The 14,947-nt window shown below is 33.7% G+C and overlaps 2 protein-coding genes across 14 annotated transcripts in view; one reads left to right on the top strand and one right to left on the bottom strand.

The window, feature by feature from the left end:
- Positions 1-3,462: 3,462 nt before the first annotated feature.
- On the top strand, positions 3,463-8,308 carry LOC101737065 (uncharacterized). 2 transcript variants are annotated; one of them, XM_038014772.2, is made up of 4 exons: positions 3,463-3,793; positions 4,277-4,486; positions 4,910-5,121; positions 5,301-8,308. In XM_038014772.2, exons 1-4 carry the CDS (start codon positions 3,638-3,640, stop codon positions 5,395-5,397), a joined length of 675 nt encoding a protein of 224 aa, XP_037870700.1. In that variant the 5' UTR covers positions 3,463-3,637; the 3' UTR covers positions 5,398-8,308. The 2 variants fall into 2 exon arrangements, with proteins under 2 accessions (XP_037870700.1, XP_062527826.1); XM_062671842.1 differs by having other exon boundaries at positions 4,910-8,308.
- A 1,259-nt stretch (positions 8,309-9,567) lies between these two features.
- Positions 9,568-14,947, bottom strand: part of LOC101745569 (tyrosine-protein kinase Btk) — a 31,620-nt gene continuing 26,240 nt past the window's right edge. For all 12 annotated transcript variants that reach the window (XM_038014765.2, XM_038014766.2, XM_038014767.2 and 9 more), the window contains 2 exons: positions 14,723-14,856; positions 9,568-12,856 (listed from right to left, as the gene is read on the bottom strand). In XM_038014765.2, the coding sequence (XP_037870693.1) occupies positions 12,755-12,856; positions 14,723-14,856 (236 nt within the window). In that variant the 3' untranslated portion in view covers positions 9,568-12,754. The remainder of the gene's footprint in view (positions 12,857-14,722; positions 14,857-14,947) is intronic.

The following is a 14,947-nucleotide window of genomic DNA, read 5'->3' as shown; positions in this document are numbered from 1 at the left end:
CAAATATGATATGATTTAGATGGGTGAAATCTAAGACAAGTTCGTCCTTCGAATTTGCCAAGTAAACGATATGATGATTTTTAAAAGTTGCTACACTGATTTTATAAAGTTGTCGTTTGTCGCAAAACATAAAGATATCGCGCAGTACAGTGCAATCTGCCCATTTCTAGCATGCTAAATGTTATCGTATTTTGAGTACGTGTTTTTCTTAGACTATTACAATCTATTTTAATTGTTTTGCTGACTCTAAAGTCCGTAACATACTACCGCAGCGCACCCCAAGGAAGGAGCGCCGCACCATTTGAATCACTTTCCCTTGAGAGTGATTCAAATTTTAAACTTATCAAGGGACCGCGTGAAAAAAAAAACACCTACAGAACGTTTATTCATTAATTACAAACGTCATTCCTTGTGACTTCCTCTCTAAAATCACTTAATTATTAAATATTTAACAAATTTACAATAGTGTTTTACTCACTGCGGAATAAAACTATTTTATTTAAATAGTTCCGAAGAGATTTTGTCGGTAGCCTTTTTCCCGAAATATCTAAACAGAATGTCTAAATATGTTTTGATGACATATTTTAAAGTGGTATTTATGATTAGTGTCATGATCAATAGATTCCGACCGAAAAATGGATTTTTCGGATGAGGGCTCCATAATGAATTTAAATACATATAGATAATAGTTTTAGGACATCGACTTTCTTGAGATCCTATAAAATACGTTTTAATTATTATTTTTGTATGTTTTAAGCATGATAAATTATGAAATTTTATATAATCAATCATATTAAATCGATATCAAAGTCAATAAATAATGTACAACCCAAAACAGACGGCCGAACTGACGTGACAATGACATTTGGCGCGCTAAACATGGCGGATTTTCGGCCTCATTAGACGGAGACGGAGATATTTACGTATATTCATGTTTCATTTTATGTACGCACTGAAATACTGTTATATTGTTTTCCTGCGAGTTAAAGTGCTGAGTAAGAACGAGATAGATATATGTTTATGTATGTGCCTTCAAAATGGGTGCTATTTATATAAGCAATTGTACGTATAGAACAATATGTCGTGTCCCTACTATATAGGTCTATGGATCACTGCTTATTGGCAAACGGACTGTCAAAACGTTTCGTTTCATAATTTCGACTAGGATAAAAATAGCAATACGTCCAATTTAAAAAAATCTACATATGTTTTTATTACTTTTTGTTATAAACAAATGTGTTTATGATAGTCTACAATATGCTGGTTAAATTATAGTTATAATTTAGAATAAAATAAAATAAGTCTTGATCCTGATGTTGTTTCGTATTTGTAGTAGAACGAAACGTATCAAGAGGCTCGGATAAATCGGAGGGAAGAAGCTATCTACTGTTGGTTAAAGAGAGATAGCACTTATCCGTGATTGTGAAACGCAAACTAAGGATAGATACGCTCTTGCTGATATTCGGAGATAGCTATCTATCCGAAAACTCAGATACGTTATTGAAAACGGCCGTTAAACGAGACGAAAAGATACCGGTAAAATGGGGCGATTAGGGATTGAAAGGCGAATCGGGAAAATACCGGGAAAATCTTTCGATGCTCAATATAAGTTTTATATTCGTTGCAAAATCTTTAATTTTTTTGTAGTTTAATAGTAGAACGTTGAAAGTTCACAAAACAACTCTGAATATGCATGTTAATAGCTGCTAACTTATAAAAAATCGCGTTTCAAATTAACTTCCTGTGGTGGTAATTATTTTAGTGCTAGAAACTTTGCTCTCTTTTATTTATTTGATAATAATAGAAGACGACTATGATTTATAAACGTTATTTAGTGTTTGAACCAGCATATATATTAAAGGTAAGTCTTAGTTGTTATTGGTTTTAATGTATTTGATTAAATAAAAATACATCTAAAAATCTGTTGTTTTTGGGGATATTGGGGACGTCTTAGGTACAAATAACAACGAAAAGGGGGTCAATTGGGATGAGAATACGTGAAATGGAAACGACCTAAGTATAAATAGGTACAGGTTTGTAGGGTTGTCTATGTAGTTATAACAATATTTTTTAAATTTGTTGGTAAAAATCTGGTTTATCGAAGCGAAATTGGGAATAAGTCTTTAGTTGAAATAGATAAGCAATTTTATATAAGTAAGTCGATTTTGCAGAGACATGTAACAAGATCAATGAAATCTCAAGGTGGACAAAAATGTCTAAGTAATACATAATAAAATATTTAATATTTGTTCAGAGTGGGGGTATTCATCTGATTAATTCATGGAATAACCGACACACCTAATCTCTTAACCCAGATAGAAATATCAGCCCCTAAGTACTTACCAAGAACGGAGAAATATAAACCGTTTCTAAGAAAGCCCACTATATATATATATATATATTGTTGTTACTGCACTGTCGATTGCACCTATAATTGAGGTGATGTCTGCCATGTACTTTTGTCAGTTTTTCAATTTTTTTTATTGATGATCACTTTGTTGGTGCAACTAAATAAATAAATTAATTAAAACTATATATAAAAATAAAAGTAGTGCCAACCCTAGCAAATTTCTCATTTCGTCCCAATTAACCGCAATTTTCGGGTAAATAGGGATTACACCTATTTTTGCATTTTTTGCTTAAACTGGAATGCTAGTTGCATAATTTTAAATTAGACAACAAAGATGCCCCCAAGACTCAATCATTTTGATCCTGATATAGCATTATATACATCAACAACTACCTTAAAATTGCTCATAAAGTTGGAATTTGTCCCTAATCACCCCATTTTACGGTACTTATGATACGTTTCCCCTTTTCTGGACTAAGGAGATTGTTATTTTATAAGGGATTTTATGACCTGGTAACTAAGATCTTTAAGTCATGTCTTATTTTAATTTATGTTCTTATTCTTATGAAAAATGATATGGAATGAAATAAAATGAAATTAAACAGAGATGATTAATTTGAGACATTAATCAACTGGGATGAAATGAAATGAAATAAAATGAGATGATATGGGGTGAAATATAATTTCAGTAATGTGGTGGTCATTTACTAAGATTATTTCAGTGGACTTTTTGGAGGATCCCGACAAGCTACGTACAGCGGCTCTGTTTCATTTTCCCATATTTGTGCAGTTTCACAGATATTAAACAGTCAATAAACCACCGTTATTATTCATTTAAACCTGAAGAAACACTAAACAAACGAAATAAAACAAGTCACATTCCATACATAAATACAAAATAAATAAATTATTTTACTGTGATTATATTTTATCCCATATCATCTCATCTCATTTCATTTCATTTAAGCCAATAGATTAATGTTCCAAATTAATCCACTTCATTTCATTTTATTTCATATTATCATTTTCCATAAAATAAAATTAGGCTGTATGATCTGATACCTTTGCCTTTCCAGTTAAAAAATAGGACTATTACTCTATTATACCTATCATAGATAATACACTTGATAATAATTCATGAGTAGGTAGGTAATTTTAAAACTTGGGTAGAAGACCGCGTATGTATTGAAATTAAAACATAACTGTGATAAATGATACTATCAACAAGCACATAAACTAAAACAACTGTAATTTACTAAAACTAAACTTATAACAATTCCACCGAAAATGGCTGAAGAACTAAAGCCCGTAAATGAAGAAGACTTAAAGCAATTGAAAGAACGTATGAATCTTATAGCCAGTGCAGACCCAGCTCAGTATCATAACAGTTATTCTCTCAAAAGATATTTGCGTGCATTCCATACGGTCGACAATGCATTCCAGGTACGATTCTCAACTATAAACAACAGTTAATTTTTTATTCCATATTTACCATATGGTTTCAAATCGTTTGATACTAGTTTTAAAAGTAATGAACTCTTACGATTGCCTTCTATTTTCAATGATATCATTTGTAAGAGTTACTCAAAGTGACTTTTTGTCTTAACTTTATATCTGAGCTATTCCATAAAATGTGTAGTTACATGAGGTTAACATCTTGTGAATAAGATGCTCAAGACATGTTTTACTCTTTTTTTCTGCTATCGAGATTTATTAAATAATCTTAACACATGGATTTATGCTGACGTTATTCTTGTTCTGAAATGGATATTACATTTCAATCAACTAACAATCGGAATTAGTAATATGTCACATCATTTCCGATCAATGTTTAATGTTGTTTTCCTTGAGACTAATACGGTCTGAGCCGCTTTTTTTAAAAAAAAATCTACTAATTTAAAATACGAAATCTAAATAATTCGACAGGCGATCCTTAAAACAAATAAGTGGAGAGTAGAATATGGAGTTGCTGATTTACACAATAATAAAGAACTAATAGAAAAATATTCTGATAAAGCTAAAGTGCTCAGACACAGGGATGCCATCGGAAGACCGATTATATACATTCCAGCCAAGAACTATAACTCTAGTGATAGGAACATTGATGAGTTAACGAAATTCATTGTCTATTGCTTGGTAAGTAGTTAACTTATAATTGTAAACTTTCAATTATCTGATTTTCTTGAATATCTTGAGTGCATTTTTTTTTATATATTTTTATGTAGATTCTGTTAGACATGATTGATTCCCTTTTACATGAAAAATTTGAATACTCTCTAGTTAAACAAACAGACTTTTTAATTTTCATGAATTTGCAGTTATGTGTCATATTGTGAGCTCACTTCAAGAAGTACCACCATCCAACTATTTCTGCTGTAACTCAGTCATACTTATCAATGCAAATAGTATCATGTGGTGGTGTGTGGTGTGTTGGTAGGGATATTAATGTTGAGATGTCAATGAATTTCAGTAACCATTTAACAACACCATGAGGAATGTAAATATGTCCATCCATTAAACAACATAGATTACATTTTTCTAAATATTCGAAATTTTCAGGAAGTTGCAAGTAATAAATGTTTTGAAGAAGTGGTGGACAACTTGTGTATTGTTTTTGACTTGAATAATTTCACACTATCTTGCATGGATTATCAAATATTGAAGAACTTAATATGGTTGCTTAGTCGTCACTATCCTGAGAGGCTAGGAGTTTGCCTCATAATCAATGCCCCCACATTTTTCTCCGGATGTTGGACTGTAATCAAAGGATGGTCAGTATTAAACTTAGAATTGTGGGATAAGCTACCACTCAGACTAATTCTCAAAAAAAAGAATCCTTTACAAAATTTCCTAAAAATATTATATAAAATATAATAATATAGTTAATATATTATAATAATTATCATTTTCAATTTAAAATCTCGTTTATTAGACTTATTTGTGTTTTCAGGCTGGATGAGAACACAGCTGGTAAGGTGACCTTTGTGAGCTCAGAGATGGATCTCTGTAAATACTTCATACCTGATATATTGCCAACTGATATGTAATTAATAAACGAATAATTTTGAAATGTTTTAAAGCATTGATACTAAAATATACATAAAAATGTGTGTGTCAGCTGCAATTTGTAACTGGAGTTTACACAGTGCGAGAGTGTGACATTTAAAATACCATAGGCAAAGGAGAATATGTAAAGCATGTATATATGTTACAATAATAACTTTATTTTAATTTGATAAAACATGATACTGTATAACACATGGTACAAAAAATAATACACATGCTGTCATCTATGGACAGGGACAATTACCATGTTATTGTATTGTGTACTAAACACATGGTTTTAAGCCGTGATTGGAGCATCACTATGCTACAAAAATTTATCTATTTTTAATATTACACTTTCCAAAATATTCTTGAACAAACTTTATGCCTTGTTGCATTCCAATGAGGGGTATATGACAATGTGAAATTATGTTGACAAGTGACCATAGAAATATATATTCGTCTTAAGAAATATTGAAACATAGTTTCATGTTATTCCAACAAAGTAATATATTATCTGCATACAAGATTTATGACTATTTTTCCTTCTCAGAGTATAAGATTGAAGCATTATGTATTTTTATTTTATAATGTACTCAAATTTATTGATATCAAGTAATTCTCAGTGAATGTAACTAATTCATTCGGAATTGTTAATTGTGCCATGATAGGAATTAATACACCCAAAATTCAGCATTACGGTTCCAACGGTATGGCTAGAGTACAGGTCATTACGTGGAGGGAACAGGTATGGAACACCGACTATGTAACATAAAGTGCTCGTCAAAAGGAGGTATTTAATCATTATTGTACGCATTTTATCTTATATTAAACGTAAAATTTAACTATTCTAATTAAATCAGCTAGTCTCTAAAAATAAGCAAATTTAGTAGTCATTACACACTCACCAGTATAGGTTTATAACACCGAATTTCATACCAAACCCTTATGGTACACTAGCGCCATTTTCGTCACCTAGTGTACTTATATTAAAAGCTTCAAAATTAACTCTCCTTGATCCCCGTTTAGGATTTGTCTTCTATACTCTGCTTTCCATGTCCTCGGCATTGATAAAATCAGTTTATTGTGACGAGACGTTTCATGTGTACAAATGCATATTGTGTGTAGATAGCTAGTTATTAAATTCAATTTAATCCATCGAGAATTCAAAACTTCACAATAAAATAAAATAAATTGTTTTGCTAAAATACGACCTAATTAACTTGAATGTTTTATTAATTTTAAGACTTCATCATTCTAGTCTAAATACCAATAAAAACTAGAATTATTATTCCTTTAAAATAGTAATAGTCCATTATTATATTATAAAAATTAATAAACTTTAACGTCGCGTGGGTTTGTTTTAAGTGACATTTTATAAACTGCACAAAAGCAGTTTAAATATCTAAAAAACTTAAAATATCAGTAATGGCTAATTAGCAATGCATTTTATTACATCTCCAAACATATTTGGAAATGGTTACAAATGAAATAGTATAACAGACTTTCGTTATTGTAATTAAGTGACAGATCTTTTCATGAGTTGTGGAGGAAAAAATATTAAAATTGTTGTTTCATTGAAAAATGCTATTAGCCTAAATGCGTTAAGGCGGTATTCAATATTAAATTTGAGACGGACCAAGACAGCTTATGTCTGGCTTTTTAATTTCTGATATACACCACCCTTGGTTGACTGGTAGAGAATGCCTCAGGCATTAAGTCCGCCATTGTACTTATGTGCATTAAGTTGAATAAATAAATAAATATGGTGAAAGGTAAAACAAACTGAAATTTGGAATAAGCTTGAAGGCCCGAAGTCGTTGTCGCGTAGGAAAGTAGCTGCCTCCAAATTTGTATGTTAGATACTATCTCGCTCATAACAATAATCTCCGAAGAATACCTCACCTCAGGTAAAATAGTTGTCTAATAAAAGAATATACGTAAGTGGAGCGGAAACTCAGAATAAAAATTGTTCTACGTAAAATATAATTATTATTGGACCTACATGTAGATCGACGACTAGCTTAATTAATACACATACCTACTAAATAGTGCCGTGCACTGTCGTGATCTGGTATTATTTTTAAAATAATAAACTTTGAGGGAGAGATCAGGTAAAACGCCATGCTTATGAAACTACATACCTATATTAATTGTTTTACAACATTAGAGCTATGAGAACCTTTTCATAAAAATATAAGACAACTCGCAGTAATCTTATTAATCATCCTTACTATGGCACGTGGCACCCAACTTAACCGTGGACTCGCTAATCAAAGCCAAAAAATTCACATTTTTCATTTTTGGTTCATTGACTGAAAACAATCCATATTAAAGTGACTCATATCACTGGTAACAAGTTTTTTTTCAGGATTCAAAGTTTTTTTCCAATAATTATTTTTTTAGGTTTTGTAGGTAACTGTAAAAAAAACTTATGAAACAATGTCCCATTAATTATTAATTGTTCAGTTTTCCGAAATACTTAATAACCTAATCGTTAGGGCTCATTAAAGTATGATTCATTGTTATTGTACACTATTGTAAACACAATAGTGTACAATAAAAAAGCATTTGTGAAATAAGATGTAAAATTGGTTTTCATTAAATATGTTTCATCAATATAGTAAATTATGTATTCTTTTTAACTGAAACGGCATAGCTAACGAGATGAAACCCGTCTTATGCAAAAAACATTAATTTTATAGTCATCTGTAAAAAACAACTTAAGAAACAAATTCTTTATATGTAATGCTCATTTTATGTCCCATTAATTGTAGATTGTTAATCTTGCTAAGATTCATAATACGTGTAAGTACCTAATCGTTAAGACTCTTTAAAGTATAATTCAATGTTATTATGTACAAAAAAATATATTTGTGAAATAAAATGTAAAATTGGTTTTTATGAAACATCTTTCATATATTTTATTATAATTGACTATCCCATCCTTCAAATCGGGCAGTATTATTGCTTTACAGCAGAAATAGGCAGGGCAGTGATCTATTCAAAATTAACCCAATCTCGTAACTAATTATGTTACTGTAGTATAGTAACAACAGGCATATTTATCCACACTGCATTGGTAATTTTGTTCAATTACACAATAATATCATTTAAATTAAACAAAAGTCGCCGTGGCCTAGCGATGCGAATGAACCGGTGTTTGAATTCCGCAGGCAGGTACCAATTTTTTTGTTAAAATACGTACTAAACAAATGTTCACCAATTACTGCCAAGCAGAAGGAATAACATCGTGTAATGAAATTCAAACCTGCAAAAATTATGATTATATAGGTAGTATAATATTAGCGTCTTGTGAGCCCGCAGGAGTAGGTAGTACCACCCTGCCTTCTGCCGTGAAGCAGTAATGCATGTCGATTTAAAGGTTTTTTTTTTATCCTACCTAAGCTTGCCTTGAGAGGCTATTTCAGAGTAAACTTAACTAGTAGGTGAGCTCACGTAGCTTAAACCTGACGACGTTGCTAGCACGAACCCTAGCAAGAGCCGTGCTTCGCAGAATCTACCACCGGATCGGAAACGCGACCCATTGAGAAGATCGGGCGAGAAACTCAGTGGGCTGTGTCTGAGGGTGATTTGAAGGGTGGGGGGCAGCCGTTGCACTGAGATTTAAAACTTACGTCTCAAGGTGGGTGGCAACATTTATGTTGTTGATGGCTATAGGCTCCAGTGACCACTTAACACCAGTTGGGCGGTCAGCTTGTCGATCCATCTCATAAATAAATCGATCGAAGTACCTAGCACAGCCGAATGCAAGCACTAGTTCACTTGCATTGAATTATCCACAATAAATAATTCTGTAGCCTTTTATTGTTATTCGCTATGTGGATGCGGCATGCAGGATGATTTTTGAAAACTAGAATTCACAGCCAGAAAAAGCAGTATTAATTTCCTTTAGAATAAACTAGCGACCCGCCCTCGCTTCGCTTCAGGAACTGTAATTTATTATCAATTTCTCCACTATTTAATGGATGTTATTATACATATAAACCTTCCTCTTCAATCACTCTATCTATTAAAAAAACCGCATCAAAATCCGTTGCGTATTTTTAAAGATTTTAAGCATACATAGGGATATAGGTACAGAGAAAGCAACTTTGTTTTATACTATGTAGTGATAACTAGATAATTGGTTCATTTAATACTACAAATAATTACAATTCCGATGCAAACTTTTTATTTAAGTAGCTATGTTTATTGAAGTATTTACCAAAATACTACTATATATTGTATTTCTAAGTTTAAACTCCTTTAATACAAAATAGTAAGACGAAACCAAATCTTTGGTTATAATGATAACCAAACAAAAATTATCACAAATTTTATTTAAAAGTAGAAATAGTAAAAATTATTATAGAATACTTATAAATTCAAGTCATACAATTATTAATTGAAACATTTCACACCGAAATTATCAGTCCATAATAATATTTTACACGCACTGTAATAAGGTAGTAAGTATGCAGTCACTGATAACAACTTTACCAATCAGTTTATTAAATCTAAGCTTTGTTTGGCACAATTTAAATTTACCGCCAAATAACATACGTGAAGGCGATCTCTATCACATAATATGGAATGCGCGGTTTTGGTCGTCAAAATTTTCAAAAGGAATGTATAGGTACTTGGTTAAAATTCCTAATATTGCAAATGGTTGGTTTACATTAACAAAGTGCATTAGTAGAGTACATTGTACACGCAATCGAGTTGCTTTTCTAGTCCAATTTATGAATTTCTAAAACACGATTTTTTTACAATATTTACTTTTATATACAATATATTTACATACATTATTTTATTTATTTTATACAAAATATTTTCATATCTCACAAATATTCGTGTTTGACATTCATTATACAACAAACTGAATCATTGTTCCTTCGAAGCATTTTTCAGTTTTCATGAACCCTTTATATTCATCGTGGCGATGAAAATACGGTCATGCATCTGGCTATTTGCCACTGCACTCGATTATGGACTAAATATATAATAATATTTGATGGATATTATATGATGATAATATCAGGCAACATGGCCCACATAAATGTGCGGTGAGTGCTCTAATGATATCTTACTAGGGCTAAACCGAGCACAAACTGAAGTAATGTACTTTGAGACAGAGAATATGTTTCACGACCTAAAGTGCAGCGGTTGTGAACCATCTGTGGGGATTTTACTCCAATGCTTTTTTCCATTCTAGTTCCAGCCAATTGTGGTGACAGTAGAGCGAGCGATGCCTTTTTTGAACTAGATAGATAGATATCTTCTCAGCGCACTAGGTGCTAGATGAATACGAGAACTATTGCTATTACCTTATGCTCACCTTGAGCGTATCTAAGTACCAAATGTTTTTTTACGAGCAACTTCTATGCTGTCAGTCATCAAACAGGCACGCTGGAATGATTTGCAACGAAAATCCTCAATCACATAAATTTTATATATCACACAAGGAAATTTAAAACGATTTGGTTACACTAATAGATAGGTACTTGATGGGTTATAGCAACGTTGCTTTTCCACATGTATACACAAGGTACACGCATAAAGCATTTTTATAATGTAAACCAGCCTTTAGGAAGAATCATTTATATTGACTAAAGATTAATATAGCGGTGACAAGTCATGTCAAAATTCGACAATTTCGTATTTATTTATAATAATAAAATGATTAGTTATAAATGTTGCTTACGTGAGAATTTACTGCGTGCACTGCTCTTGTTTTACCTAACGACTAGTTTAATAAATAATTAGCTTACACTATTAATATATACAATGCTTTCTATTAACTATAATATTATGATTGATGATATGAAAATACAGTGAAAATCTTATTATTATTTATTACCTATGTAAATTCTAATACTGAGCCAAAGAGCTCCGGTGAAGATGCCATTTGCGATGGGGTTCTTGCATTTATACAAATGTTAGGTTTCTGATTTCAATGGTATACACCTTTAGTGTAACACTGTTACATATACATAAATTCGAGTTTCCTATGGCGACAGTTAGTTTTTAAACTATGCTCTAAAAGAAATGTGCATTAAAAATAATGAGATTCGTGTTACTAAAAGTGTACTTAATTTCAAATACCACAAATTCATCTCTCACGTGTCTGCTTTTTTGTGTTTTAACACTTAAGAGAACTAATCACTAGTTTAAGATAATAATGGCAGTGGACGGTAAGACCAATATGTTCGAAGATAACTTGTTAAATAAATCAATTCTCAATACGTCAATTCCATATGGTTTTTTTATTGTCTCTTTTCGTTGGCTTCTCGTACATCACATAGTTCTATACGTGTATATTTTTCTAGAGAATCTATTCGTAATTTAAATCAGATATTCACTTTCTAGTAAGTAAATGCACTTGACAATTCAGGAATGTGTTAATTTAGTATCTCTGTACGGTTGATTGTTTTATTTTCTTTCACGATTTTATCACATCGGTCTCAACGATGCTACGGCACAGACCAGATCCACTCGCATTAAAGATTTCACCGCACAGTCGTGTGCGCGCGTGTTTGTGTGCGTGTGCGTGTATGCGTGCGTGCGTGTGTGTTAGTGTGTGTGTGTGTGTGTGTGTGTGTGTGCGCGAGTGTGTGTGTGTGTGTGTGTGTGTGTGCGCGAGTGTGTGTGTGTGTGTGTGTGTGTGTGTGCGCGAGTGTGTGTGTGTGTGTGTGTGTGCGCGAGTGTGTGTGTGTGTGTGTGTGTGCGCGAGTGTGTGTGTGTGTGTGTGTGTGTGTGTGCGCGCGAGTGTGTGTGTGTGTGTGTGTGTGCGCGAGTGTGTGTGTGTGTGTGTGTTGTGTGTGTGTGCGTGAGCGCGCGCGCGAGTGTGTGTATGTGTATAGCGTGTGTGGAAATTTCCGCCGATCGGATCGAACTGAACACGACGAGCTGCTTTGCGCGCAGTCATTATACCTACTCGTACATCTTCTTTTAAGGCATGTATTAAAGAGAGATGGAGAACCTTGCCGAAGAGGCAAAACGAATAAAGCAAATGCAGAAAAACCACGGCGTGGGGTTACATAAACCCTAAATATAAATCGTTATTCTTCATTTAAGCTTTAAAGTTCATGAAATATCCCTGTTACGATTTGTTAGATACTTAATAAGCTTTGATTCGTTTTCCAACAAATTGATATGTCAGGGTCTCCGTAATTGTACGTATCTTTATCGTCGTGAATTAATCAAGAATTAACAAGCCGATACTTTGCCTGTTATATCGTTTTTTGGTAATGAAACTAGTGGTGCGTATGATCGGTGCGAGTGTTTCAAGTTCGCATACAGTCAGTCGTAGTGCGGTCGGTCGGTCGGCCGCAGCAGCCGCAGCAGCAGACGCAGTCAATCGGCCAGCACGCTCTGCGAGATGACGGCCAGCTGCTCCTTGAGGACGCGGAACGACGGCCGCTCCTCCGGCGTGTGGCCCCAGCACGCGCGCATCACCTGCGACGAAGAACCACACTACTCTGAACGACGGGTTAGCTCCTATCGCAACACTCAAATCAGTAATGATGATGAGAATTCATGTTAAAGTGGTAGCAGCTATTCAAGTAAGGCGGAATATTATCTATACAACGCTTGTGTGTGTGCCTATCTTTATATTTCAATGTTTTTTTTTTTTGTTAATCTTAACTTATAATTGTTTTGAAGTAAATCTTGGGAGACTTGTACTATAAATGTATTATTATTATTGTTATTTAGAAGGCATATGTTGCGCCTATTGTACCTGCTGTTTTTTTTTCGTACCTATGCTGATAGCCTAGAGAAGCTATATCAGCGTTGCCGGACGAGTAGGTGAGCTCGCAGAGCTCAAACCTGGCGAAGTTGCTAACCATAGCAAGAGCAATGCTTCGCAGAATCTACCACCGGACCGGAAATGCGACCCACTGAGAAGATCCGGCGAGAAACTCAGTGGGCTGTGTCTGAGGGTTAATTTACTCGTCGAGCCCTTCGTCCCAGGCGACGGGTTCTACGAGAACGATGACCGGACGGGTTAGCTCCGAGCCTCCCAAACTATCGCAACACTCAAATCAGTAACTAACTGTACTTGTAACTATACTTGAGACCTTAGAACTTATATCTCAAGGCGCGTTTACGTTGTGGATGTCTATGGGGTCCAGTAACCACTTAACACCAGGTGGGCTGTGAGCTCGTCCACCCATCTAAGCAATAAAAAAAAGTAATGATGATGAGAATTTACGTTTAAGTGGTAGCAGCAACTCAAGTAGGGCGGGATATTATCAATAATCAACCAATACAACGCTTGTGTGCGAAATCCATGACGCGCCTCCTATTTTTACGAATCTTCATGTTTCGTAGTATGTCATGTTCATGTAGTTTTTTTTTTTCATTTCTTAATTTTGACGTAAATCTTTGGAAGATTTGTAAATGCATTATATGTATTATTTATTTATAAGGCATATGAAGCGCCTATTGTACCTGCTACTTACTTATTGATAATCCACTACAAATAATTTGGGTGGCGGCGCCTGTGTGCACCGCACATTTCGCACGCAAGGGCAGCGCAGCCCTGATTAGTAGAACTATCCTCTCCTCGGTCTTCCGACCCCCCTACCCCTCATTCCTTCATTACAGTAGATTGGGAATAGAGACTAGAGTTATAATAGGGACAAATCTGGGATGTCACAATTGTTGAGTAGTTAGATTTAACTTTGTTGAACTGAAAATTACTTTTATTTAGTTTTTAAGAATATTAAATAGTTTAATTTAGTCATCAAAGTTTTGTAACTCATTAAAGATATTAAAAAGTTAACTACCTAAAGTTAGGTACCTACGTAACAACTAAATAGTTCCAGCCCTATCGAAAAACTATTTATATCTAACCCCATACGTAACCTGATTCACCCCAAAGCCAAGGTGAATCGGTTCAAGCTAGTTTTATTGTATATTTTGTAATGAACTATGTATAAAAACGCATCGTATATAAAAATGTAAGCCTCCGGAACAGTTTTAATCTCAATTTTATTGGTATTACCCTAAGAAAAACCATTGAAAATTTGTGTTCGATTTGGAAAGGGTCCCGATTCCTCCCAATCTACGGTACATATGTAATGGAGCATATTGCCAACATGAACAGATAAATAGCACCGTATTAAATCTATAACATCTGTAGCCACATAACACAAAGTGGACGACCGTCAGCTCATTGAGAGAAATTTTCATTCAATAATATAATATACAAGTTATAGCGCACATCACCTTGTACCATTGATAATTATAAAAAAAAAGTGGATTTTATGAGAATTTTGTAATATTATTGTTTGATTAACGATCCGAAAATAGACTCACATTGTATATTTCGTTGATGCAACCTTTAGGTTTTTCTAGCACTTGTCCCCGTTGTACTTTATCCACGACCTCCGAGTTAGTGAGTCGACCGTACGGTACCTTCCCGCACGTGAACACCTCCCACATCAGCACTCCTGTAATTAATATAAATCAAAGAGTTAGATCCTATCAAACTATAATACAAATTATCGTTTAACTATTAAGTGCACAAGTACTACTGTATGC

The sequence above is a fragment of the Bombyx mori genome, chromosome 13 (assembly GCF_030269925.1).
Source record: "Bombyx mori chromosome 13, ASM3026992v2".
Taxonomy (NCBI): domain Eukaryota; kingdom Metazoa; phylum Arthropoda; class Insecta; order Lepidoptera; family Bombycidae; genus Bombyx; species Bombyx mori.
The sequence above is the reverse complement of the archived record's forward strand: the minus strand, read 5'-3'. Positions and strand labels throughout refer to the sequence as shown.